The sequence below is a fragment of the Stegostoma tigrinum genome, chromosome 10 (assembly GCF_030684315.1).
Source record: "Stegostoma tigrinum isolate sSteTig4 chromosome 10, sSteTig4.hap1, whole genome shotgun sequence".
NCBI lineage: Eukaryota > Metazoa > Chordata > Chondrichthyes > Orectolobiformes > Stegostomatidae > Stegostoma > Stegostoma tigrinum.
In genome coordinates, this window is record NC_081363.1 from 74661854 (window position 1) to 74687480 (window position 25627).

Consider the following 25627-nt stretch of genomic DNA (forward strand, 5'->3'; position numbering starts at 1 on the left):
AACTCCCTTCCCTCTCTGGCACTATTGATTAATCTTGTTGCCAACTTTATTTTCACCCAGCTTATCTGGGTCGTTTCTGCAGTGGTCAACAGACCTGTGTACTGTGGAGTAGCTTCACTAAGACTGCAGGTGGTGGACAACATATGTCAGTCTCCTATTCCATTTAGTTATGCAAGGTTTTATCAATTTGGATCACCTGGGTGGTACCATGGTCAATTACTCAATCTGTGGCTTCTAGTTAATGCATGCATGTTGAGCTACAAATTTAACCTAATAGTTACTTTACTGTTTAAAATCAGTATCAAGACTACAGGTGCACTTGGAGAAAATGTTGAAATGGGAGTCTTAAACACACACTACATGATAAAACATATTAAATTAAAACAAAATTAATTTGAATAAAAATCTAAGCACCTAATATATTTCCAGTTGCGCACCAAAATCAAATTCAGTTAAGTGTCATTAGCTCCTTTCCCTGCTTGGTCTCATTGGAAAAAATGCTTTAAAGGCCTCTTACTTATGACCTGAGAGGGGTAAAATCAATTTGCTGACCTAAGGAAACATGCTGCAGAATGAAAAAAGGAATCATCAACAATGGCTGTCACAAATTTGTCATCAATAAAGGAAATCACGTAAGTATTTAATCTTCACCTTGTACAAATCAGCTTGGGAGCAGAGTGGGGGGGGGGGTTGTTGAGGAGGGTGAAGCTGAAAACAAAAACATCTTGAAGTATTTCATGGCAAGGTGCTTACAACCAGCATACTTGAGGCCTGGGTTCAAATCTCACCTGCCCCAGAGGTGTGTAATAATATCTCTGGACAGGCTGATGAGAAAAAAAGATGAAAACTGACCTTTATATTTATCAAACTTGAAACTGAACCATAAAATCCAGAAGATCCCAGACTCAAAACTTGATTTGTGCTGAGGTACCAATCCCAGGCAAGATAGCAGGAAGAATATACAAGTGAACCCTGATGTCCCGGAGAGAAACAAACTCATAACGAGGGGAGAGATCTGCTTGGCCTGCTGTGTTCATCCAGCTCCACACTTTGTTATCTCATAACGAGGGGAGATAGTAGGAACTGCTGATGCTGGAGACTCTGACACAACAAGGTGTACAGCTGGATGAACACAGCATGCCAAACAGCATCAGGGGAGCAGGAAAGCTGACAGTTCGGGTCTAGGCCCTTCTTCAGAAATTTCTGAAGAAGGATCTAAACCCGAACCGCCAGGTTTCCTACTCCTCTGATGCTGCTTGGCCTGCTTGGTTCATCAAGCTCTACACCTTGTTGTCTCATAAGTAGGGGGAGAAAGTTAACTCACCAATCCTTGTTCAGTGATCCTCAGCATGTATGTTGGTCAACAACTAAACTGAGCTCAGCCACACATGGTCATAAAAAAAAGATTCAGGCAAAATTCTTTATATGCTGCTGGCACACTCTCACGTTTAGATAACAAGAAGCGCTGTGGGTTGTCATTAATTGTGAAGTCACTGGCCTTTGCAGATATAAATAAAACTTGCAGTTATCCTTAAAATTAAACCTGTTTTATGTTTACTCTACCTTGTGTGTATTCAGGCCATGCATATTAGTGTTGAGGAGATGGGAATATTTTCTGACATTCAAGCATTCCCAGGGAAGGCGTGATAAAACCAGATGCAGCATAAAACTCACTTTCCCCTGTCCACAACTACATGTTTCAGTTCAAATCTGTGAAGAACACTCCCTTCACAAACCAATTTCACAAGATAATGCTAATGAACAACAGAGACAATATACAACCTGTCTAGATTGGGTTCGAAGCGAGGGACCAAATTTCTCTGGGTTCAGTTGGGCTTTCCGTGCATCCTATAGTGCAATTTTTCACCCCCATGAAATTGTTAAAAGTGCAAACTGATATCAAGGGCAATAAAAAGAGGGATACTGATCACAAGTAACCAAGGTGTAAATTTCTTCATTCCTTGTCCAGCTGACCTAGGCCAAATAGAAAAGTTTCAAGAATGAATAAATTAAACCCTTACATATGTTTGTTCAGGCTACCTCACATAAATCAAGTGCAGCAGTGGTAAATATCTGTGCTGTCAATTTATTTGGGATAAAGTGCAATATGTAGTAAAGACAATGGAGTTCAACGTGGAGGATAAAGAAGTTATCCTCTTTAAGTCAACGCAAGACAACGTTCTCCCTGCGGTGAGAGAGAAGGATCTGTGGAGAAGGAAGGGATCTGAGTGTGCACACAAACAAATCACAAAGCTAGGACACGGGTATAAAAAGCAATTAAAAAGACTAATGGAATATTGACATTTATCTCTATAGATTTGTAATTCAGAGCAGGGAAGTGATGCTTTGCATGTATAAAGCCTTTTAGAGCATTCTATTCAGTTTAAGTATCGGATCTCAGAAAATAATTATCATAAAAGGTCTACAACTACAGATTGACGAGAACGTTCCCAAGGTTTAAAAAAAAATTATAAAAGCAGGTTTGCATAACATTGGTTTGCAGCCCCTTGAGTTCACAAAATTGCCCGACCATCTCATTGATTTTTTAAAAAATGAGCAAGGAATTTGGTAGTTTCCCTTTATCACTCAATCCTCTGATACAGGAATCCAGAATAAAGGCAAAAAATGTTAAAATTGAAGGCAGACCATTTGTGTGTGAAATCAGGAAACATTTCATCCACATGAAGGGTGCTGCCTGTGTGGAACTGTTTCCTCAAAAGGTGCTGGGAGAAAAGCCCAGAAATTTCCAAACCTGGGATCAACAGATGAAATTCAGACAGAATCAGTTCTGAGGATTGACAGTATATTTCTCCAACTGTGGGCAGACGTTTTGGGGGAAGGCCTGATCTAAACTAGGTCAAGTTGCTGTAGCGCTGCTCCTTCATGACAGAGAGACAACTAGCGATGAGTTTAATTTGAGGGTCACTATGCCTCAGGAAGAGAGTGAAGTCAAGAAAGTAAGGCTTTCATAGGAATTGAAACTGTGCTTTTGGCATCACTCTGCTTTGCAAACCAACTACAACGCAACTGAGCGAACCAACCCCCAAACCCAAACTGGGCTCATCTAGAAAATATTGGGCTAAAAACAGCACTAAATTCTTTTTAAATCCCACAATCAAGCAGGACCTGGTTCTTTACACTTGCTGAATGTCAACAGAAAGCTATGTGATCTCATAATGTAGCTTTATCTTCACTGAACCGTGGTACAATGCAGCAGTGGAAGAAATCTGCAACTATTATCACTGGGATAGATCTTTCATTATGGGACTGCATGGTACGTCATGGTAATCCTACCCTCAATTCCTTCTGTATTTTAAACATTAAACGCACACTCAAGGGAACTCGTTTTAAATCATGACTGGATGAGTGAAGTGAACTGAACTGAAATTTGTAACACTCAATTTCACAATACACTTTATCAACCACAATGTATGCAGCAAAATAATTTATCCCCTGAAGCTATTTGAATTCCTCCCACCAAAACAACAAGCACATACTTGTCAGGTGGCAAACAACTTGCAGCAGACATCGCTGATATACTTACTGTTACTAGATTTGAGGTCGCGATGAATAATAGGAACAATTGCTTCTTCGTGTAAATAATTCATGCCCCTTGCAATCTGTACTGCCCAGTTGACAAGAATATGTGGAGGTATCTTCTTGCCTGACAACACTCTATTTAGAGAGCCCCCACGGGCAAACTCCATGATCAAGCAAAGATTGGGCTCTTTCAGACAAATCCCTTTTAAGGCTATGATGTTAGGATGCTTCAGCATAGCAAACAGTTTTGCTTCTTGCTTAACATTCTCAATGGTCTGACTAATATCCTCATCTGGATCCTGGCGAGCTGCTTTAACAGCTACCTCTTCTGACCTCCAGATGCCCCTGTAGACTTTTCCAAAGCCACCGACACCAATAATCTCCTCCAGCTGCAGCTCATTGAAGTCCATTTCCAGTGGCAGAGGGTAGTGTTCCGTGCTCCGACCTTGCAACTTACTGTAACATGGGGCACTGGTGACATAGTTGCTGGGAAAGATGCCAACCTGGTCATTGATTTTGCCTGTCCACCAGCCTTCATCTCCAGAGACTTTGAAATCCTAAACAGTCAACACAGGAAGTGAAAGAGAAAGGGGGGGGGGGAAGAGAGGAGGTGGGGGGGGGGAAAAGAGGGGGGGAGGGAGAGAATTCATTTATTTAGTTCATCATACATGCCTTTTGTCCCTGACAGCACTCATCATTTCTTCTTGTTCTCACTGATAGCATTACACCTAGCATTACACCTGCTCCATACTATTTGATTTTCACTGTATCTTATGCACTATGGACACACACTGAAGTTTCCATTGTCAATTATATTAAATAATCCATCCTTTATTTTATGCATGTTTTCTTACAAATGATCAAAGTATAGAACAGGAAAACATCTCCATAAAATAGGAGCACACTTGAATTTTTAAGCTCAAATTCTTCCTGCCCCTCCAAAAAACATTCTTACTGTGCTATTTGAATGAAGGGGCCTCAGTGTAGCAGCAAACAAAAATTTGTCTCTTCCAGATGCTGATCTTATTGGCATTTCTACTTTATCCTGTGTTTAATATAGCTTAAACTTAATATCCTTTGTGTATTATTCATATCCTGAGGCTTCCTGATTTCTTCCTATTCTCCAGTCATTTTCCCCCTGTACCTTTAGGTATAGAAATTGGCTTGATAAGCAATTTCAGGGTTTTAGCCAAGTATTCATTAACAATAAGTCAGGTTTTCAATGTTATGAATTACGAAAATTGGTCTTTGCAATGAATATGAAGTCAACCTATTCTAAGCATTCCTTCGATCCAAATCAGATGTATTAGTTGTTTGTACTACATATAGAAGAACCAGTCCCAATATGAAGTAAAATCAACACAAAGCAAAAATTGAAATTCGAACTGACCACCATTACCACAGATTGTGAAGAATGTTGACCTTTGAAACTTTGAAAAAGATCCTTCCAAAAGCAAGGGTTGATTTAAACACAAAAATGCGTCCAGCCGAGCAGAAACTAGGAATGAAAACATTTGGCCTTGCCTCCACTGGGAAACACAGGGTCCACACATGGGTAGGTGGCAGATCTGGATTCAACTTCTTTTGGGGAGAAGAAATATTTCCAATTTTTTTAAAACAGATTTAGTTGTTCTGATGCCTTACAATGAACATTTGCACCAAAATAAAAGAAATGAAATCATTTTCCTCCCCTCTAATTGCACTCAGCATAGGAAGCAAGAGACATAACCAACATTTTCATAGTCTATTGCAAAACTTGATCATTCTATCCTTCTCTATTATAATCTATCAATAGAAAAACTTCAGAGACCATCAATAGATATTTGGTTAATTGACCCACATGTAACTTGGCAAAATCGCTTGTTCCTATTTTCAAATCAAGTACAATACTGAACAGTTATCAGAACAACTATTTATTAAAACCCACTGTTTTTTTTTGTACAATTCACATAATAAGAAAAATGTTAATACTCATGAAGGAAATAAAAATAACAAACATCTTTTGCTGACAAAAATTTGGCCGAAGCTTTTCAACTTGCACAAATCAATGCACTGTAAATGTAAAGGGGAATAACATTTTATACTATACGAGAAAAGAGTTCTGTTGGTTGGCAAGACGCATTGTCATGGCAAATGCAGCAGTCCAATGATGACTGACAAGTGAAACCAAGCTTTGTTTAAATCAAAACCAGGCAGGTTGACACTGATCGGTCCGGGCATTGCCCCAAGAAACAAACCAGAAAATGGATACCGCCTATTTTGTTAGTTGAAATAGAATATGTACGGGTATTGAGCCTTTCTGTCTGCAAATATGGCCTTGTACATTGATATGTCACTTCCAGTATGTGCACACGCACTACTTTGGAAGCCTGACTGATGATCTTATAGTAGATGTCTGAGTAATTACTTGCACACTCAAACGTTGATCAATTTTGGAATCACCCCAATACTTTGTTTGCAGTTTTGTAAACATAAGCTGGGTTGGATGCGGTCAGTACTTTGTCTTATGCAGACAGAAGAAGGCCATGAGCTTCAGACATCACATATCACACGACTCATTTGAGAGTCTTATTGCCTTGAAAGCAATATCCTGTTAGTGGTGAACAACACTCATACTATTATTACGTAGCAGCAGCGTGAAACAGGTAGCTTCATCTGTTGCTCAAACAGGAGTATACATTTATCAAGACGAGAGAGGATATCCTAGTGGTATTATCGTTGACCTGTTGATCCACTGACCCAGCTAATGTTCCGGGCACCTTGGTTTGAATCTGCCCATGGCAGATGGTGAAATTTGAATTTACTAAATATCTAAAATTTAAGACCTAATAATGGCTCTGAATCAATTTTGATGGGCAGCTCGCTGGTTAGCACTGCTGCCTCATCACCAAGAACCTGGGTTCAGTTCCACTCTTGGGCGACAGTCTCTGTGGCATTTGCATATTCTCCCTATGTCTGCAGGGGTTTCCTCCCATAGTCCAAAGATGTGCATGCTAGGTGGATTGGCCATGCTAAATTACCCATAGTGTCCAGAGATGTGTAGATTATATGGATTACAGGTAGATGGGTCTGGGTGGGATGCTCTGAGGGCCAGTTTCCACACTGTAGGGATTCAATGAGTATCTTTGAATAAGACTAAGAAAGGTAAGAATTGGAAAAACACAACACACTTGCTTGACTGGCATCCAATGACAGTCTAAGCTTTAGCACAGGCTAACAATCCCAACCACTGTTAATGATGTATGATAGAATATGTACACGCAAATGCCAATGTTTTACATTAAATAATGATATTGAGTTGTGTCGACTGTGCAAAGCATAATGACCAGGCTTCCCAGAAATCCACACAAATGTTTACAATCTGAAACTATGGATAATTTGGGGGCGGCACGGTGGCCCAGTGATTAGCACTGCAGCCTCACAGCGCCAGGGACCCGGGTTCAATTCTAGCCTTGGGCGACTGTCTGTGTGGAGTTTGCACATTCTTCCCATGTCCGGGTTTCTTCAGGGTGCTCCGGTTTCTTCCCACAGTCCAAAGATGTGCAGGCTAGGTGGATCGGCCTTGCTAAATTGCCCGTAGTGGCCAGGGGTGTGTGGGTTATATGGGAATGGGTCTGGGTCGGATGCTTCAAGGGGCAGTGTGGACTTGTTGGGCCGAAGGGCCTGTTTCCACACTGTAGGGAATCTAATTTAATACATAATCTCCTTGGGCCCCCATCCCCGGTTTTCTCCATCAGTCTCACAGCTGCCAGATTAGGAATTGTCACATACAATTAGAAAAATTGTTTTGCTCAAATTGAAATTTTTGGTTAGACTGACCAAGTAATCGCTCAGAAATTAGTCAAACCACAACCCACGGGTCCCATCAGCACAAGGTGCATTAGATCCTGTAACGATTTGGTTGTTAGTCCGCAAAATTTTTGTAGATTTGAATTCACTGAAAAAAGTTTCACCAGTTCAACGGTTGTTTTAATTTTTGCAAATGCATTGCCTTGGCTTGGGATTCACTACAAGGTTGGGGCAACATTCCTCCAGAGAATTTACAACCCAAAAGATGAGCTTTAACAGTGCTCAGAACTATGAATTTGAAGTGTGCAAGGAAAAGAAAAAAAGATACAGAATACAATAGTTCAGCACAAAATAAATCAAGTAACAAACATTGTTTGAATTCTTATGAATAAATCATTTCACAGATGAGCACTTAACTGTCACATTGCCATTGGTTTGAAAAACATGCATAATAACCTTCGCACCTGACTGCATGATAAAATCTGCAGATATTGTCCACCAATAAGGGAAATGGCTTTCAGTTTTACAAGCTTGAATCAATTTCTATTTAGAGTTTATAAATTTAAAGGCTGTTAATGTGGCAAGTTGACAGGTCACCAGGGAGTGAAAACCAAGGTAATAATCTCATCTTACGACCAAAACAATTCCATAAACGAGAAAGTCAAAACTGTTTAATACTCTAGAAAGAAACTTTACAACTTAATGCATTTTGCCTTGAATTAGTATTGAACAGCAGTCAAGAAAACAACGAATAAGAACTATATTTTGATGTTTCAGATCTCCAACATTCCCAGCAAAATTGATGTTTTTTTTAATCTGAGCAATAGCAAAGATCAGCAACAGCAACTCAACGGAAAGTCATAAATATTGGAAATCTAAAACAAAGCTAGAAATTGCACTGAGTGCACAGGTAAATGCTGGAAGAAAAATTATGTAACATTTTCATATAATCCTTCATCAACACTCGGGATGCATCTAATCTAAAACTTTAACCAGCCTTATGCTTTCAGATTCCGAGCGAAATGTTGTTCATTGCCCCAACATTCTGCTTTTATTTCAAATGTCAGAAATCATAAGCATTTTTCTGGGCACTGCTGATGCCTGATGGAGTGTTTCTACTTTTTCCATTTTTATTTCAAATTTACGGTATATGTTTTTTTTTCTAGTGCTTCAGTGTTGACTGCAGTGACATTGCTTGCAAGGCAATGCAAAATGTAATTCCAGTGAGAAAGTTCAGCTTTTTGGAAATGAGTAGTGGTGGGGAAAGAAGCTTGGGTAGATAAAAAAAGATTATGGATACTTTGAGCAATGGATGGAACAATACATACACTGAAATTTATTAAAAGGCAGTGTCACACTTTACCAAATCACAGAACAATTTCTTGAGCTCCATTCTGACCAAAATGTTCTTCAATTAAAATGTACCAATGTATTTGCTATGAGGATGGAAAATAAAAACATGTTTATTCTCGTTTCAGCAATTTAACTTAAGGTTCAGTTAGATGGCCAGATGCAGGATCCCACCTTGCTACTGGCTAGCTCTTAAATAAAATCGGTAATTTTCCAGCCCCATTTCAAACACACTATATTGATGTGCTCCTCAGTCAGTGATTCAAGGATGTAATACTTCTCAAAAAATATACTATTGCCTTGAAATGGGAATATGTTGGCGATATGGACTATCAGAAGGCTTTTGATAAAGCTAAACTTGGGTCAAATACGTAGACACACAACATATTAAAATGTAATGTCAACCATTTGAAGTGATAAAACTTGGAAGGAAGAATGAGAAGCAGTAATATGGATTAAATAGTACATTTAAATAGTAATTTAGTGGGCATGTTGGAACAGATTTTGACATTTGGGAATGAAGTCAGGTTTCACAAAACAGATTTTTGACATGGCAGGCGAATTGATTAGGCTGTTTCTTTATAAAAATAAATGCTTGATTGTTGGCTTGACAAGTAGAGTCAAAGAGCACAAAAGCAAGGGATTTATATTAAACCTTAAGGGTTCATTAGTTACCCTCAACCGAAATACAGACACCACTCTTCAAGCAGAATACCAAAGTTTTGCATTCATTGCAGAGGAAATAATCTAGAATTCCAAAATTACAACTCTCTACCACTCTTTGCTCCTTTAAATCTCTCAGTTCTACTTACAAATACATGTGTCAGGCATGGTGACTTCATCTACAGTATTTTTGTGCTATTACAATTTTATTTCACATTTCAAATTTATTTTACAACTTATTCTTAATTACAGGTATTTCTTAAAACAATCCTTTACTCTTACACAGTTGAGCACTTAAATATCCCTCCCCCAGATGGTACTGATCTCTCTAAATTATGGAGTTTTTTTTTAAACTTTCTCATAGTCATACAACACGGAAACAGATCCTTTGGTCCAACCAGTCCATGCTGAACATAATCCCGAACTAAACTAGTCACACCTGCCTGCTGGTGGCCCATACCCCTCCAAACCTTTCCTCTTCATGTACTTATCCAAATGCCTTTTAAACATTGTAATTGTACCCACATCCACCACTTCCTCAGGAAGTTTATTCCACATGCAAACAACGCTCCGTGTAAAACAATTGCTTCTCATGTCTTCTTTAAATCTCTCTCGTCTCACCTTAAAAATGTGCCCCCTAGTCTTGAGGGCCCCTATCCTAGGGAAAAGAGAACTACCATTAACTATCTGTACCCCTCATTATTCTATAAACTATCAGATCACATCTCAACCTCCTATGTTCCAGTCAAAGTCCCAAGGCTATCCAGCCTTTCTTCATAACTCAAACCTTCCATACCCAGCAACATCCTGGCAAATCTCTTCTGAACACTCTCCAGGATATTAATATCTTTTTTGCAACTGGACGACCAGAAGTGGACACAGTATTCCAGTAGAGGCCTCATCAACATCTTGTACAACCTCAACATGACTTCCCAATCCTATACTCAAAAGACTGAGCAATGAAGGTAAGTGTGCCAATTGCCTTTCAAACTACCCTGTCTATATGTGACACAAACTTTAAGGAATTATGTACCTGCACCCCTAGGCCCCTCTGCTCTAGAACACGACCCAAGGCCCTAACATTAATTGTATAAGCTCTATCCTTGTTTGTTGAACCAAAATGCATTACCTCTCATTTATCCAGATTGAACCCTTGACCCATTTGATCAAAATCCCTCCGTAATCTTGGGAAACCTTCTTTACCGTCTACTATGCTACTAATTTTGGCGTCATCTGTTCACTTACTAACCATGTACTCCTCCTAATCACGTATATAAACGACAAAGAAAAGAGGATCCATAATTAATCCCTGTGGACCACCGCTGGTCACAGGCCTCCAGTGTGAAAAGCAACCCTACACCATTACTCTGTCTCCTGCCATTAAGCTAATTATGTATCCAACTGGCAAGCTCACCCTGAATTCCACGTGACCTAACTTTACTATTTAGTACTATGTGAAACCTTACTAAAATCCAAACAATGTCCACTGCCCTGCCATCAATATTTTTGGTACCTTCCTCAAAAAACTCAGTCAAGTTTGTGAGACACCATTTTCTTTATACAAAACCATGCTGACTATCCCTAATCAATTTTTGGCTCTCAAAATATCCATAAATCCTATCTTTTATAATCACCTCCAACAATTTACCCACAACGGAAGTCAGACTCACAGTTCTATAGCTTCCCAGTTTCTCCTTATAAGCTTACATAAACAAAGGTACAACGTTAGCCACCCTACAATCATCAGGTACCTCACTCGTAGTTATAGATGATAAAGATATTTCTTCAAGGGGTCTCATAATTTCCTACCTTACTTCCCACAATGTTGTGGGATACATTAGATCAGATCTCAGTGATTTATATTCTCTAAGACCTCTCAAAATTCCTCTTCTGTAATGTGAACTCTTTTTAAAACATTTATTTCTCTGCATTCTCGAGACTCCATTTCTTTCTCTGCAGTAAAAACTGAAAATATTAATTTAGTATTTCTCCCATCTCCTTGGGCTCAATACACAGACAACTTCCTTGATCTTTAAGGGTCTCTATCTCCTCTCTAGTTACCATCTTGTTCTTAATATAGTTGTAGAATCACTTTAGATTATCCTTAGCCCTTTCTGCCAATGTTATTTCACATCCCCTCTTTGACTTCCCAATTTCTCTCTTAAGCATGCCCATAAACTCTTTATATTGATTAAGAGATTCAATTGTCGATATCTAAAATGAGATTCTCTTTAATTCTTGACTAGAATCTCAATATTGTTATTCATCATGTTGTAGTAAATCGGAAAGGCCCCATATGAAGTAAGTTTTGCGTGAGAATAGAAAAAGGAGTAATTCTCAAAGAGAAAAGCAAGATTCTGGACAAAACACATGCACTTAAGGTTATGGTGGTGAATAAAAACTACTAAAACTGACAAATGGGAAGATATTAAGGTAGCTGACATTGAAAAATATCGAAACTAATGAAGCAGATTTGTTATCAATAAATGAACTTACATCAGACCCATACTGACAAGAGGATGGAAAAACCATAAAAGTGATGCTGTCAAGTGCATGGGTGTCATAAACTCTCGTAATTCAAAGCATTCCCTTTTAATAATCTTAAGATCAATTTTGAGTGTTAATCTAACAGCACATTGCACCATTGAACATGATTTACGTAAACAGATTTTTAACTCACTCATGGGAATGTGAATAATCGCTGGCTGGGCCAGCATTTATAACCCATCCCTAGCTGCTCTTAAGAAGATGGTGTTGAGCTGTGTTCTTGAACAATCGTTGTTGTTATATAACACCTAGAGAGTGAAATACAACATAGTTCCAACATCAACTTTTAAAGTTCTACCCAGCACAGCAATGAAACGTCTGTGGAACAACAAACCAGCTCAGCGAGCCAACCAACCTGAACACCCACAACCTAAGCTACAGATCTATTCCAAAACCTTAAAATTCGACTATTTAAACCATATTGTTTCTTCATTCTTCTTTCCAAAGGGCATCATTTCATAAGTCGTCAATTCACATTAAACTTGACCAGTTACATGTTTAGCAATTTCATCCAAGTCTAACTCTGTCAAACACCTTCATACACATGCTGTCACCCTTGTCAATGTTACATCAAAGAAGGACTGAAGGAGATGCATAGATCGCAGAGTGAAGCCACAGAGGGAACATAATGATGGAAATTTCAAACTGAGGATCAGGAGCCAATGGAGGTCAGCGAGTACGGGAGAAACCTGTAAATTTGACTTGCCTGTGGGTTAGGATACAGGCAGCAGCATTTTGAATGAGTTCAAGTTTATATAGGATAGATAATAGGGGAGCAAGGAGAGCCCATAAGAACAGCAGAGGTTACAGTGACATAAATGATGGCTTCAGCAGATGGGCCGAACTAAGGCTGGAGATGGATGACATCACTGAAATAGACACAGATGGCATTGTAGAGGTGGTGATCAGGTCAGAAGGTAAGGTTAGGACCAAAGAGGAGATCAAAGCTGGAAATAGTCTAGTCCAGCTTTAGACAGAGGTCAGGGAGGGGGACTTGACCAGATAATGCAATTTGTAACCAGGCATGGGAGACAATAACTGTAGATTTCCCAACTAAATTAATATATTAAAAGCCATATGATACTGGTTATTACAGAAGCAGCATAACAAGGCATAAGGAGCAAAAAGGGTGAGACAGTTGGCAATTATGTAGAGTGGATTCCATTGCCTAATAAGTGAAATTTGACACATTTTCAGACAATGTGCCAACGTACAGTATGGGGATGAGATGTGGGAGAGGGCCAAGTATGTTATTGGGACCCTACGGCCAACAATGAAGCAGTAGGAAGAGAAGCCATCACAACAGAAACTCTGGCGATGACTGGACAGATAGGAACATTGTCAATCCAGGTAAGAACAGTTCTACCCAACTTATAACAAAGGGGGTTTAGAATAGGATGTTATGCTTCTTTGTATCCATAGTAACAGACACCTTGAGAAAAATGAAGACACAATTATATATCCATGTGGAGATGTAAAACAGGGAGTTTCAGGATAGATGAACACAAACTTCTAAAGTTGCAATGTATTCATTGGGAAGTTGGAGATGGTACGGATGTTTACAAGAACAACAGGATCAGAGTAGAATTTTGGAGATAGCAGGTAACTGCAGACTTGAAAGGAACGGAGAACCATCATGGGAGGGGATCATTGACAAGAGTAACTATCAGCCTGGGTGGACATGAAATGGGAGGAGGGAAATGTCCCTTTAAATCATTGCAAAACACTGCCATAGGTGTCCTGTCATTCTACTGTCCTCCTTTCTGCTACCATCACATTCCCCCATCAGAAAAAAGGTAAAAGTTTGGCTACAATTCACAAGCTAAATTAAGGCGAATTTGCTTTTCGGGTGAAGGTTGATTCGATATGGGGTTCGTGGTGAGGTTGGACACGCTTATCGCCCTACACTTTTGAATGAAAGCTGCTCAAACGCTCGCTTTAAATGACACCAGCGCCCCGATCACTGGTGCGTTTCATCACCTTTCCCCACTTCCTACAATACTGCCTGCATTTGCTCTTTCTGTTCGCGTACAGAACGCTTTGTTTCTTGATATAATAAGAAAAGAAAATGAGAAATTTATTTGCAAACCGACGATGAATAGCTGGAACTTGGGGGGCGGGGGTAAGGAATGAGTGAAATTCCTAGAAGAAGACGCATGCCTTGCCCGGGTAAAGGGGGTGGGGGGGGATGGGGTGGGTAAGAAGAGGGAAGATGAGGCAAAAAAAGGGCAGCCTTACCTTGGAGAGCACCTCCACCACGTCCCCCTTGCGTAGGCTGAGCTCGTCCTCGGCGCTCGCCTCATAGTCGAAGACGGCGGTCCAGAACGGGTTAGACGGGGGTGGATGCTGTCGCTGCGGGGGAGGGGGAGGAGGATGAGGTGGCTGCTCTTCTTCTTCTAACTCATCATCATCCTCCTCTTCTTCTTCCTCCTCCTCCTCCTCTTCCAGCGCCTGCTGTCGCTGCACCGCCCTGTCCTTTTCTTCAGCCTCTTCCTTCCCAGCGGCAGAGGAGGGGGAACAGGGAGACCTGATGAACATGGACCGGAGCTGCTCCATGGGAGAAGGTTAGAGAGAGAGGGAGACGCAGACAGCAGCCTGACGCCACTCCTCCTCTGCCTCGCCTGCGTTCACCCTCCCCCCGCCTACCCCCTCAGCCCCCACCTGCGGCTCACTCTAACCTGGGGAGGGAGGGATGGAGGAAAGGGGCGGGGTTCAGGATCCTATCCCCGCCCACTTCCCTGCAGCTCCCCTCCCCTCCCATTGGACCATCTCATCCCGCCCCACCCGCAACTACAGCAGTTCCGAGGACTGATTAGTCGCACCTCGCTGTCAATCACGCGGATGCCCACCCCCCCCACCCACCGGGGGCGCAGGCTGCAGGAGCAGCCGCAGCGGCGGTGGTACTTGTGCGAGACGAACGTTTGCTTCCCTTCCTTCGATTCCCACTTTTGGGCAGGTTTTCAGGTCGGGAAGCAAATACCGTCCTTCATTCGCCCGCCCAATTCCGGCCACTCGGTCGAATTTGCTGCTGCTTCACGACAGAGGATGCTGATTGCAAGGCTGTCAGTGATCTCCATCTCCAGCGACGGTGGGAATTGCGGTGCTGGCTCAGGGTTCGACATCTCAGATGAGTGCACTGTCAGGACTAGGCAATTTTTTTCTTGGGTTAACTCTTTTGGGACGGTCGGAAACCACGCTGTGCGCCTTGCTACTTCTGCTCTCGTAGGACCTCATCGCAGACGATTCTTCACATTCCGTCCATATTCATGTGTATGACTCCAGCTAAAGCCAGGGCCTGACCTGCTGAAATGGTAGTCCCGCTTCGGGAAATCTTTACATTGGAAATAATCAGAAGATAGGTCTTGAAGGTTTCAAGCGATGGGGCTGTGATTGTTTTCTTTGGCAACTTGTTCCATCGTGGGATTGTTCTCCTGGGACAAAAGGCACTCTTCAGTCCAATCAAAACAGAATGGACAACAAATTCAATGTCCATGATTCTTCCTAGGCATTTGGGATATTGCATTTATGTTTATTAATGTTTGATGACGTCAACCATTTGTATAGCCAAATAACCCAAGGAAGAAATGTGTACAAAGCAAACTAGTGAGTAGCAACGCTGCACAGATGGCATGCTTCCATAGGACTTAATTTAAGTGGCTGCAGGAATATGGACACCTTGGTTGTAAACCTTCCAGAATTCCCTAGGTTTTGGAAAGGCCCCAATATATATGAAAACGACATCTTACAAACCTATTCAAAACAAAAGGAAATAGAATGCAGGAGATTATTGGCCAGTGGGTCTGTCACTGTGAAAATGTTTGAATTCATGATTAAAGAAGAGGTAGCAAGCTTTTTTTTAACAAAAGCAATCAAATAGAGCCTATTTAGTTTTATGGAAGGAAAATCGTATTTCTCAAATGTATTGTAGGCTGCTTTATTCATTTATTGCATGTGTGTCAGTTGCAAGGCCAGCATTTTGGCCATGCCTAATTGCCCAAGAATGGAATAGTTTGCTAGGCCTTTTCAGAGGACAGTTACAAGTCCACCACATTGCTAGGTGTCTGGAGTCACATATAAGCTAGACCAGGTTAAGTACAGAAAGTTTATTTCTCTATAGGACATTAGTGAACCAAATGTGCGTTTTTTTAAAATAACAATTATTACGTGATCATTGTTAGATAGCTTTTCATTTTAAATTTTTTTTAATGGAATTAAAGTTTTACCTATTGCCATGGTGGGATTTATGTCCTCAAAGACATTAGCCTTAGATTCTGGATTACTAATCAAAGAAAATATTATCACAATACTACTGCTGTCCTTGTGGAGGTAACAAGCAGGGTGAATAAAGGTGAACGATGTATAGCGTATTTTGATTTTCAAAAGCAATTGATAAGGTGCCACATTATAGGCGACTGCACAAGATATGAATTCAAAGTGTTGAAAGTACAGTGAAATCAAAGTACAGTGAAATCACTGTGACTGAAACACAGATGACACAAAATTCTAGTTATTTACTTTTGTTGAACATTACCAACAGTAAAATAGCAAATTCAATTAGAATAACATTCTAAACTGGAATTCTACACTGGTTGCTCCAGATTAGGTAAACTTGACTTACCATTTGAACAGACCAAGCAATCAGATTGAAGTTAGAGCTCACAAGAGTATGAACTCATGGACAAGCCACCACTTGATATCAAGATTTTCCCACGATAGGATACACAATGGCTTCCAGTTGGTTAAGCATATGATAAAGTTCAAAATCTTGCCATTTGGAGAGAAAGAGAAATTAATACAGCAAGTGGAAAACCCTGGCATGAAGTGGAAAGTGGACATTAGAGAGGAGTAGGTGATCCCACCATCAAGCTTATCTACCATTATGTAAATCATTTTGGAGCAGGCAGATATTCTTCCCAGCAAGGAAGAGAACGAAATCTGTTGCCTTAAACTGAATAAACTGCACTCTTCAATGCAGTTTGAGCAGAGAACATTCTCATCCCCCAGCCAGTTCTGCAGGAAAGGGCAGTCATCCTGGCAAGGAGGCTGACCGCAAGGAGTCACCTTTAGCAACAGATGGTTGAACCGAATTAAGACAAGGCACATCAACATGGTGAGGGTGCGGCAGTATGGTAGAAATGTCAGATGATTGGCTCCAAAATGCTCCCAACATTCTGAACAAATGTGGACCATACCCATTATCTGACATTTTTAACATGGATGAAACCAGACCATTTTACTCTGTTTTGCGAAATCTCTTTGATGTTTAAAGGTAAAAGTGGAGCAATGAATGATGAAAAAGATGTGAAAAGTGGTGGTGGAAGCCAGAATCATCATCTGCTTCCATCACCCTTAATTCAGCAGTTAAACAGCCACACGAGCCAACCAGAATGTGAAGGAGCACAGTTGGGACAACCTATTGTCAAGGCTCCTTTCACTCAGCTGCAGGAGGCCGGAAATGAAATTTCAGCAGAAGCAACGATGGAAACTTCCAATATGGTGCATGACAATGTACACCTCACAATGGAACTGACGGATGAGGCAATCATATGTTTAGTATGCTTTTTCAATCAAGGAGGCCAGTGACCTTAAAAGTCCAGTGAATGCCTACATGTTTGCCCAACTGTATCCCTATCCAACACCATAAAGCCATAGAAATCTTCCAGGATTTTTCATTGCAACATAAAAACACAACTGTTTGACTGCGTGTAAAAGGGGTAAAGTTACCATTCTCTTACCAGACCATAGGGCTGGGGAGAGATGACTGTTTGAGGTTGAGAAGAAGAATCCTTCATAGTAACCCCAGCCAGTGTGTGGGAGTTGAACTCAACTGTTGGTGCCACTCTGCATTGTAAACCAACTGTCCAACCAACTGAACTAACTAGCCCCTTGTCTGTGTGACAGCAAGGTGGACTGTATGACGCTTGTCTGCAGAGAGTACAGATGAGAAAAAGATTACAGTGTTTTACCAGAGCTAACTCTTAGGCCTTTTTCAACGCAAATTCTGTGCTTTTTGCAAGGTCAGGCCATTGCAACAAATTGAATAAAGACTTTTTCCTACATTTAGCATTGACTGTGTTTCATTTGGTGACTGAATCTGTTGTTTTTGCCATAGACCATGTTTCAAGGCATTTTGAGTTACATTGAGACACACATTCCTGTGGGAACTGGGCCTTTTTGGCTATCACATTCTCCTCAACACAATTTGAAGGTGGTTTCCCTGGAATTCAACATATCAAGATTTTTCCATTTTATAATGGTGTAGTTTGAGGCTTGTCTCAGCTGTGACTCATTTGGGAGCCCACTTGTCTGTGTTACAAATCAAGTCCCGCTGTCATTGTTGTGCAAAAAGTCAAGGCTGTCACTCCAACATATTATTGAGTGGGTTCAGTATTGAAGACGTAGTCCTTCCGAGGAGGTGAAAACAGAAGGTTTATCTGCCTCCTCCAATGGATTTTAATGTCATGTTGCATTATTTCAAATAAGATCTGTTGGCCTGGACGATATATATTTCTCAATAAACAGCATAAAGGCAGGTTATCTGATCATTATCACATTACTCTTGTGAACGTTTGCTGAGTGCAAACATTTATGATTTGAATTATTTTGTTTATCGCTATGATCTGGCACGAAAAGTGTTAAATACGTTTGGTTATGTTTCAAAGACCTTTCAATATCCTTACCATTCAAAGTCCAGTTGATCTATCAGTAACAAGAAGGAAACAAGACAAGTTAATGTGAGTTAGGTACAACAACAGAATTATATTTCAGATTCAGGTCATACAATATATTTTTTCTTTCTTTATTTTGGATTTCTAGTAATGTGATCTTAATTTTACCAGGGTTAAACACAGAGTTTAAATCCTTTTCTGTGTCCCTCCCATAGCTTAGGTTGAGATCCAATTGGGTATCTTGCTGCTCTGGACAGTTCCCAACTGGATGAAATGAATTGTGTTTTGTTTCTATATGTGTAAGAATATAGTAACATGTAAAATAGAATTAATAAATGTGGCTCTTTATTCCTGCTGTGTTTTTTAAAAAGATCATACCTGATCTGATTTTAGTCTGAACATCTATTTTCCGCTTATTCCCCATAACCTTTGACTCTCAAATCTTTCAAAATATTTTCCTTCTCAGCCTTGAATATATACAATGACTCAGCCTCCAGCTCTCTTTGGTGTAGAGAATTACAAAGATTCAAAATCCTCTGAATGAAGAAATTCCTGCTAATTTTTTACTTCAATGGGGAACTCTTATTTCAAAACCATGTCCCTTAGTTCTAAGTTCCCAATTCCTGAGGAAAACACCCTGTCAGTATCTATCCTGTCAAGCCCCATCAAAATTTTACATTTAAAGAATACACCTCTCGTTCTTCTAAATTATACTCAGTATAAGTGCAGCTTGCACACCCTTCTTCATAAAGCTTCTCTTATAGAATCAATCTGCTGGACTTTCTCTGAACAGCTTCCAGTCCAAATATATCTTCCCTGAAACAATGAGCCAAAAATTGTATACTCTAGGTGTGGTCTCTACAAAGCCCTGTACCATAGAAGCAAGGTGTTACAACTTTCAACTAATCATTAGCCTTGTAATAAAGTCCAATATTTAATTTGTTTTTCTAATTACTTGCTGTATCTACACACGTTTTTTGTTAGCATTCAAGGACACCCAGATGCCTCTACTACAGAATTCTGTAATTCTTCTCCATTTAAATAGTACTTCACTTTTCTACTTTTCCTGCCAATGTGGATAACTTCATTATATTCCACCTGCCAAATTTCCCACTCACTTAATCTATCCATAGAGCTTTGCAAATTCTTTGTACCTCCACACAACTTCCTTTCCTGTCTATCTTTGTTTCGTCAGCAAATTTGGCTGCCACATGCTCCAACCCTTCATGCAAGTCATCATGACAATTGCAAACAGTTGAGGGCCTCATACTGATCCTTACAACATCCTACTAGTTATTGTTTGCCAAGTTGAAATAGATCCATTTATTCCGCCTCTCTTTTTTCTGATGTTTAGCCAACAGAAACAACAGAAGACCTGCTTTTGATATAGATTTGACAACCACTGGACTGTCAATATGTGTCGAGCCATTTGATGAAACAGAAAACTGAGACACTTTGTGGATTGAGTTTATTGACTACTCAAGTCTTACAGTTTCTTCCATTGACCAATGCTATATGTGCTTGTTATATATGTGTGTTTAAACTTTGTCTCAGAGACAGTGATTACTATTTAACATTCTATGGGAAATATTTCCATAATCTGATTGGTGCACTTCCATTATCTGTTGCTTTCACTAATACCAGTATTTCAGCAACTGAAGTGCTTTTTATCCTTTTTTGCGAAAAATTTCTTAGCTTCCCAGGCCAATGACCAACATTTATTATTCCATCCCACCAACTATATGATAAACCTAACATACTGGAATATCTGTCTGAGATATAGGCACATCAAGCATTATTATAAATGAATATCTTCTGGATCACCCAAAGCTGGAGACATGAATGCATTTTTCTCTGAATTTAACTTCTTGGTTATCTGAATCTCCCCAACCATTGCACGTTTTAACATGGTGCTCAGTTCAAATAGGTCATAACTTTAATCTTAGTGCACAACTAGTTCAGCTGGCTAATCACATTTCTTAACTGGACTATGTCTACCTTGGATGCAGGATTCTCCTTCTGTGAGAACCTCATAATCTCCATCCTTCTCATGGGAAACTAGGGACAAGTAATAAATGTTGGCCAGTCAGTGACACCTGTGAGTAAACAAATACAATATAAACTACTTTTGAGAGCTCAATTTATGGATTTCCAAGTTGATCCATCACGCACGGATCTGTGAAGCTCATGATGCACGAGACACATGTTCAACACTTTATGTTGACTTGATGTCCCCCTTCTGTAGTCATAATTCCAAGTCATGAACTATTTATCACCTATCAACCTGAGACACCACACAACAGTGATTCATCAGAATCTTTAGCTCCTATGTCTCCAGTGGTTATCCAAACTTGCTTATTAGGTTTTTTTCGCAAACACTTGTTTGCAAAATGATTCAACTGTTTGCAGTGAGAATACATTTCCTGCTACACAGTGATCAAGCCTTCTTTTTCTTTGTGTGATGTCCTCTGCAATATCTGCATCCTGCCCTTTGTCCATGACGCTTTTGGCCTGGAATGTCTATCAATATGCTGCAAGGTCTGGTCTATTCAGTCATTAATATTCGTCTTATTTCTGACTTACAATATCAGTGCTCCTATACACGTCAATCATTTTCTTGAGAGTAAATTTTCCTCTGTCAGAAGATGTGCTCTCACTGTGGGTTCTCTTATGCCTAAGAAAATGCAGTCTTTAATTAGATGATGTTCTAACTGTCCAGGTTTTTATGAGCTGTGTTAATGCAGTCACATATTGATCAGTGGGCTTTGATTTCTTTGTGGCCTTATAAACGGAACACAAACCATTTGTAAGTTACCTTCACTTGGGGTTCAAAGTTTTTTATGGGGGAGTCTATGGCTTAGCAGTATTCTCGTTGAGCTGTTAATCAAGAGACCCAGCTAAGGTTCTGGGGACCCACGTTTGAATCCTGCCAAGGCAGATGGTGGAATTTGAATTCAATAAATATCTGGAATTAAGGATCTAATGATGACAATGAATCCATTGCCAATTGTCAGGAAAAGCCCATCTGCTTCACGAATGCCCTTTAGGGAAGGAAAATGTCATCCTTACCTGGTCTGGCCTACATGTGACTCCAGACCCACAGCAATGTGGTTGACTCTGAACTACGCCCCCCCCCGCCCCAGGCAATTAGGGATGGACAATAAATGCTACCTAGCCAGTGATGTCCTCATCCCATTAATGAATAAAGCATTATTGCAAACTTGTAGTTTTGCCACTGCTAATGACTCATGCACACTTATTGACGCTGGTGGTGAGTAGAAGTATGAAGCTTTACTTCTAATCCTTTTCACAAACTGGCTGGAGGAAGTTTAATGATTATTGCCAGGATATTAAATGTAGTATCCCATAAATACCTGTGTTGGGACTTCAGCTATTCATTGTTTTTATCAAAGACTGGATAGAAGAGTGTCTTTCCAAACTTGCTGGTGATGCTGTACATAGTGTAGTCAAAAATGTAAAATTACAATGACATATTTATAGATTAAGTAAGTGGGTATGGCTGTGGCTAGTGGATTTCACTGTAGGTAAATGTAAAGTCATCCACTTTGGACCCAAAAAAGAATAGAACAGGCCACTTTCTAAATGGTGAGAAGCTAGAAACATTGGATTTCCAAAGTGATCAAGGGGCCCAGGGTTCATAAAATAATCAAAAAATCCTTGGTCCTTATGTCAAAAGAATTGGAATGCATACAGTTTGAGATTGTGCTTCAGCTGTACAAAGCCTTTGTTTGATCACAAATGGAGTTCTGTATGTGATTCTTGACATTCTATTGTTAACAAGGATATTGTATTAAAATCACTTGTAGGACATGGGCATCACTGGCTGGCCAGTATCTGTTGACCACCCCAAACTGCCCTTAAGAAGGTGATGTCAAGCACTGTAGGTTGACTCACAATGCCTACATGGAGGAAATTCCAGGGTTTTACCCAGTGACAGTGAAGGAACGGCAACGTATTTCCATTTCAGAATGGTGAGTGGCTTGGAGGGGAACTTGCAAGTGGTGGCGTTCCCATGTATTTGCTGTCCTTGGCCTAGATGGAAGGGGTCATAGGTTTGGAAGGTGCTGTTCAAGGATCTTTGGTGAATTTCTGCAGTTTATCTTGTAGACAGTACACACTGCTGTTACTGTGTATCAGTGATAGAGGGAGTGGATGCTTGTGGATATGTTGCCAATGAAATGGGCTGCTTTCACTTGGATGGTGTCAAGCTTCTTGAGCGTTGTTGGAGCTGCACCCATCCAGGCAAGTGAAGAATATTCCATCACACTCCTGACTGTGCCTTGTAGCTGGTGAACAGGCTTTAGAGACTCAGAAAGTGAGTTACTCGCTGCAGTTCTTTCTGACAGTACATTGGAGACTGAGGACAATGGGCATAAACCCAATGTACGGGCGTGCGTCCTCGCTACGTTGCATGAGTTGCTGCTCTTGGTGAAGATAGCTTTGCACAATCCTCTCTAAGGACATAAACTACAGGGTCTGCTTGATGTAGCATGGTATAAGAAACCCACTTTATGGTGTATCTAGAAGTCTCTTGGATTATGAAGATATAATTTATTTGTGTGTGAGCAAGTAATTCGGTTTACATTGATGTGAGACACATTGTTACAGACACTTGAGATTAGATGTTAGGTCTTACCAGTTCAAATTTGTAAACTGTTTCGTCATGCTTGTGCCTTTACCAAGGTTGCCTATTTTCACTTCCATAATATTGCCCAACTCTACCCTGTCTTAGCTTAACTGCTACTAAAATGTTTATTCATGTCTTTGTTACTGCCAGACTCAACAAAGTACACATTGCATGCCTGGCTGGGACCCTCCATTCTACTTTCTTTAAACCTAACATGATCCAAAGCTCTTGCTGCCTAAACTCGTAACATGTATTAAGTCTCTTCTTCTATCTCCCCCATATTAACTGAACTATATTGACTCCCAATTAAGCAATGCCTTGATTTTAACATGTTCATTCTTGTTTTGAAATTTAAAAAAAGATTCACACAAGGTTATTAGTGTCACTGACTGGATGAACATTTATTGTCCATCACTATTGCCCTTGATAAGATCTTGGTGAGCTTCCGTCTTGAACAGTTGCATTCCATTCGTGTGGGTACACCCACAATTCTATTACGTTCCTGGATTTTGTTCCAACGACACTTAAGGAATGACAATATATTTCCAAATATGGATAGTGAGTGGCTTGGAGGGGTGCTTAAAGGTGGTGATATTCCCACATATCTGCTGTCCTTGTCCTTCCAGATGGTAGTGGTCATGGGATTGTAGGGTGGTGTCTAAGGAGTCTTGGTGAATTTCTGCAGTGCACACTACTGCTACGGAGCACCAGTGGTGGAGAGTCTGAATATTTGAGGATGTGGTGCCAACCAAAAGACAATAAAACCATTAGAAATAGGAACAAGGGCAGGCCATTCAGCCCCTTGAGACTGCTCTGCCATTCATTAAGATTATGGCTGATCTGATATTCATCCACTTTCCAGCCTTTGTCCCATAAACCTTGATTTCCCTACTGGTCAAGAATTTATCTCACTCGGCCTTGAATATACACAATGATGCTGTATCCCCACCAACACCCAAACAGAGAACACACACACACACACACACACGCGCACACACACACACACACACACACACACACACACACACACACACACACACACACACACACACACAGAGTCCTCTGTAACAAGGAGCTCCAAAGACTCACAACACTCTGGGAGAAAATATTCCTCCTTATCTCAGTCTTAAATTGCAACACCTTTATTCTGAGACTATGCCCACTAGTCCTGGATTCTCTCATGAGGGAAAACATTCTCTCAGCATTGATCCTGTCAAGCTCCTTAAAGCATTGTATTTGCTTCATTAAGATCACCAGAACTACTCTCAGTGTTTGAGCTGTAGCCTTACCAGCACCTTTGTATGGTTACAGTGCTTTTATATTTTAACCCTCTTGAAAAAAGGGCTAACATTCTATTAACCTTCCTTGTTAGCTGCTGCACATTGGTTTCGTGCACCAGTCCCTTTGTGTTCCAGCTTTCTGCAGTTTTTCTCATTGAAATAATAATCTGTTGTCTTAAAAAAATGCACAACTTGCATTTTCCCACATAATATTCCATTTGTCAAATTCTTGCTCACTTACTTAACTTACCAATATCTCTGTGTAAACTGTTTGCTTTCCTCTCACAGCCTGCCTTTCCAACTATTTTAATGTTGTCTGCAAATTTGACAGTAGTATGTTCACTTCGTTCCTCTAAGTCATAAATGTATATTGTAAACAGTTGCGGTCGCAGCACTGATCTCTGTGGAATTTTACCAGTCACGGGTCGTCAGCCTGGAAAAGAAGTCCTCATCTTCACTTGCTGTTACCTGCCCATTAGCCAATTCTCTACCCATGCCTCTTGTACTAACTCCAACAGTGTGGGCTCCTATCTCATGACTTATCCTTTTGTGAGGTATCTTATGACTGAGTTATCCACGTTAGTTAACTTGGTGCAGGCTGACATCTCAGACCTACTTTTCTCAGAAAGAGAGCTAATTTTCTAATTCCTCATGTTCTCATCACTTATTCCTGAATTCCAGCATTCTGAGATGACCCATGAGGCAGTAAATGAAGTTTTGTCAAGTTCACAATGCAAAGTAGCTTCGGGAAGCACTAAGACTGTCAGTGTGTCCTGGAGTTCTGGGATTAAGATTTATAATCACTGGACAAAACAATAAAACTGAGAGTATATTTATGATGGTTATTATTTCCCCGTGCAGTTAGTAACAAACACATGCACTCTTTCACTGACTCAAAAAATGTTTAAGTTGTTTTCTTTTAAAAGCTAACTTCCTTTGGTCTGGGAGAAGGGTATCCACAAGAGAAGGAAGCTAGGGGAACAGTGCTTGGTTATTTGCCATTGTCAGCCCAAGCCTAGATATTTTCTGGGTCATGCTGCATTTGGACATGGGCTGCTACAATATCTGATGAGTTGGAATAAAGTATGATGATGAGAGTTCAGAACTGGCACATTCCAGTAAGGAGGACGGTCAAGGACGGC

The 25627-nt window shown here is 40.4% G+C and overlaps 1 protein-coding gene across 1 annotated transcript in view; it reads right to left on the reverse strand.

Moving 5' to 3' along the window:
• map3k9 (mitogen-activated protein kinase kinase kinase 9) overlaps positions 1–14488 on the reverse strand; it is a 115009-nt gene extending 100521 nt beyond the window's left edge. The window contains exons 1-2 of the mRNA XM_048538127.2: positions 14128–14488; positions 3545–4097 (exon numbers count right to left, since the gene is read on the reverse strand). Coding sequence (XP_048394084.2) covers positions 3545–4097; positions 14128–14445 — 871 coding nt within the window. The 5' untranslated portion in view covers positions 14446–14488. The remainder of the gene's footprint in view (positions 1–3544; positions 4098–14127) is intronic.
• Between the last annotated feature and the right edge of the window lie 11139 nt (positions 14489–25627).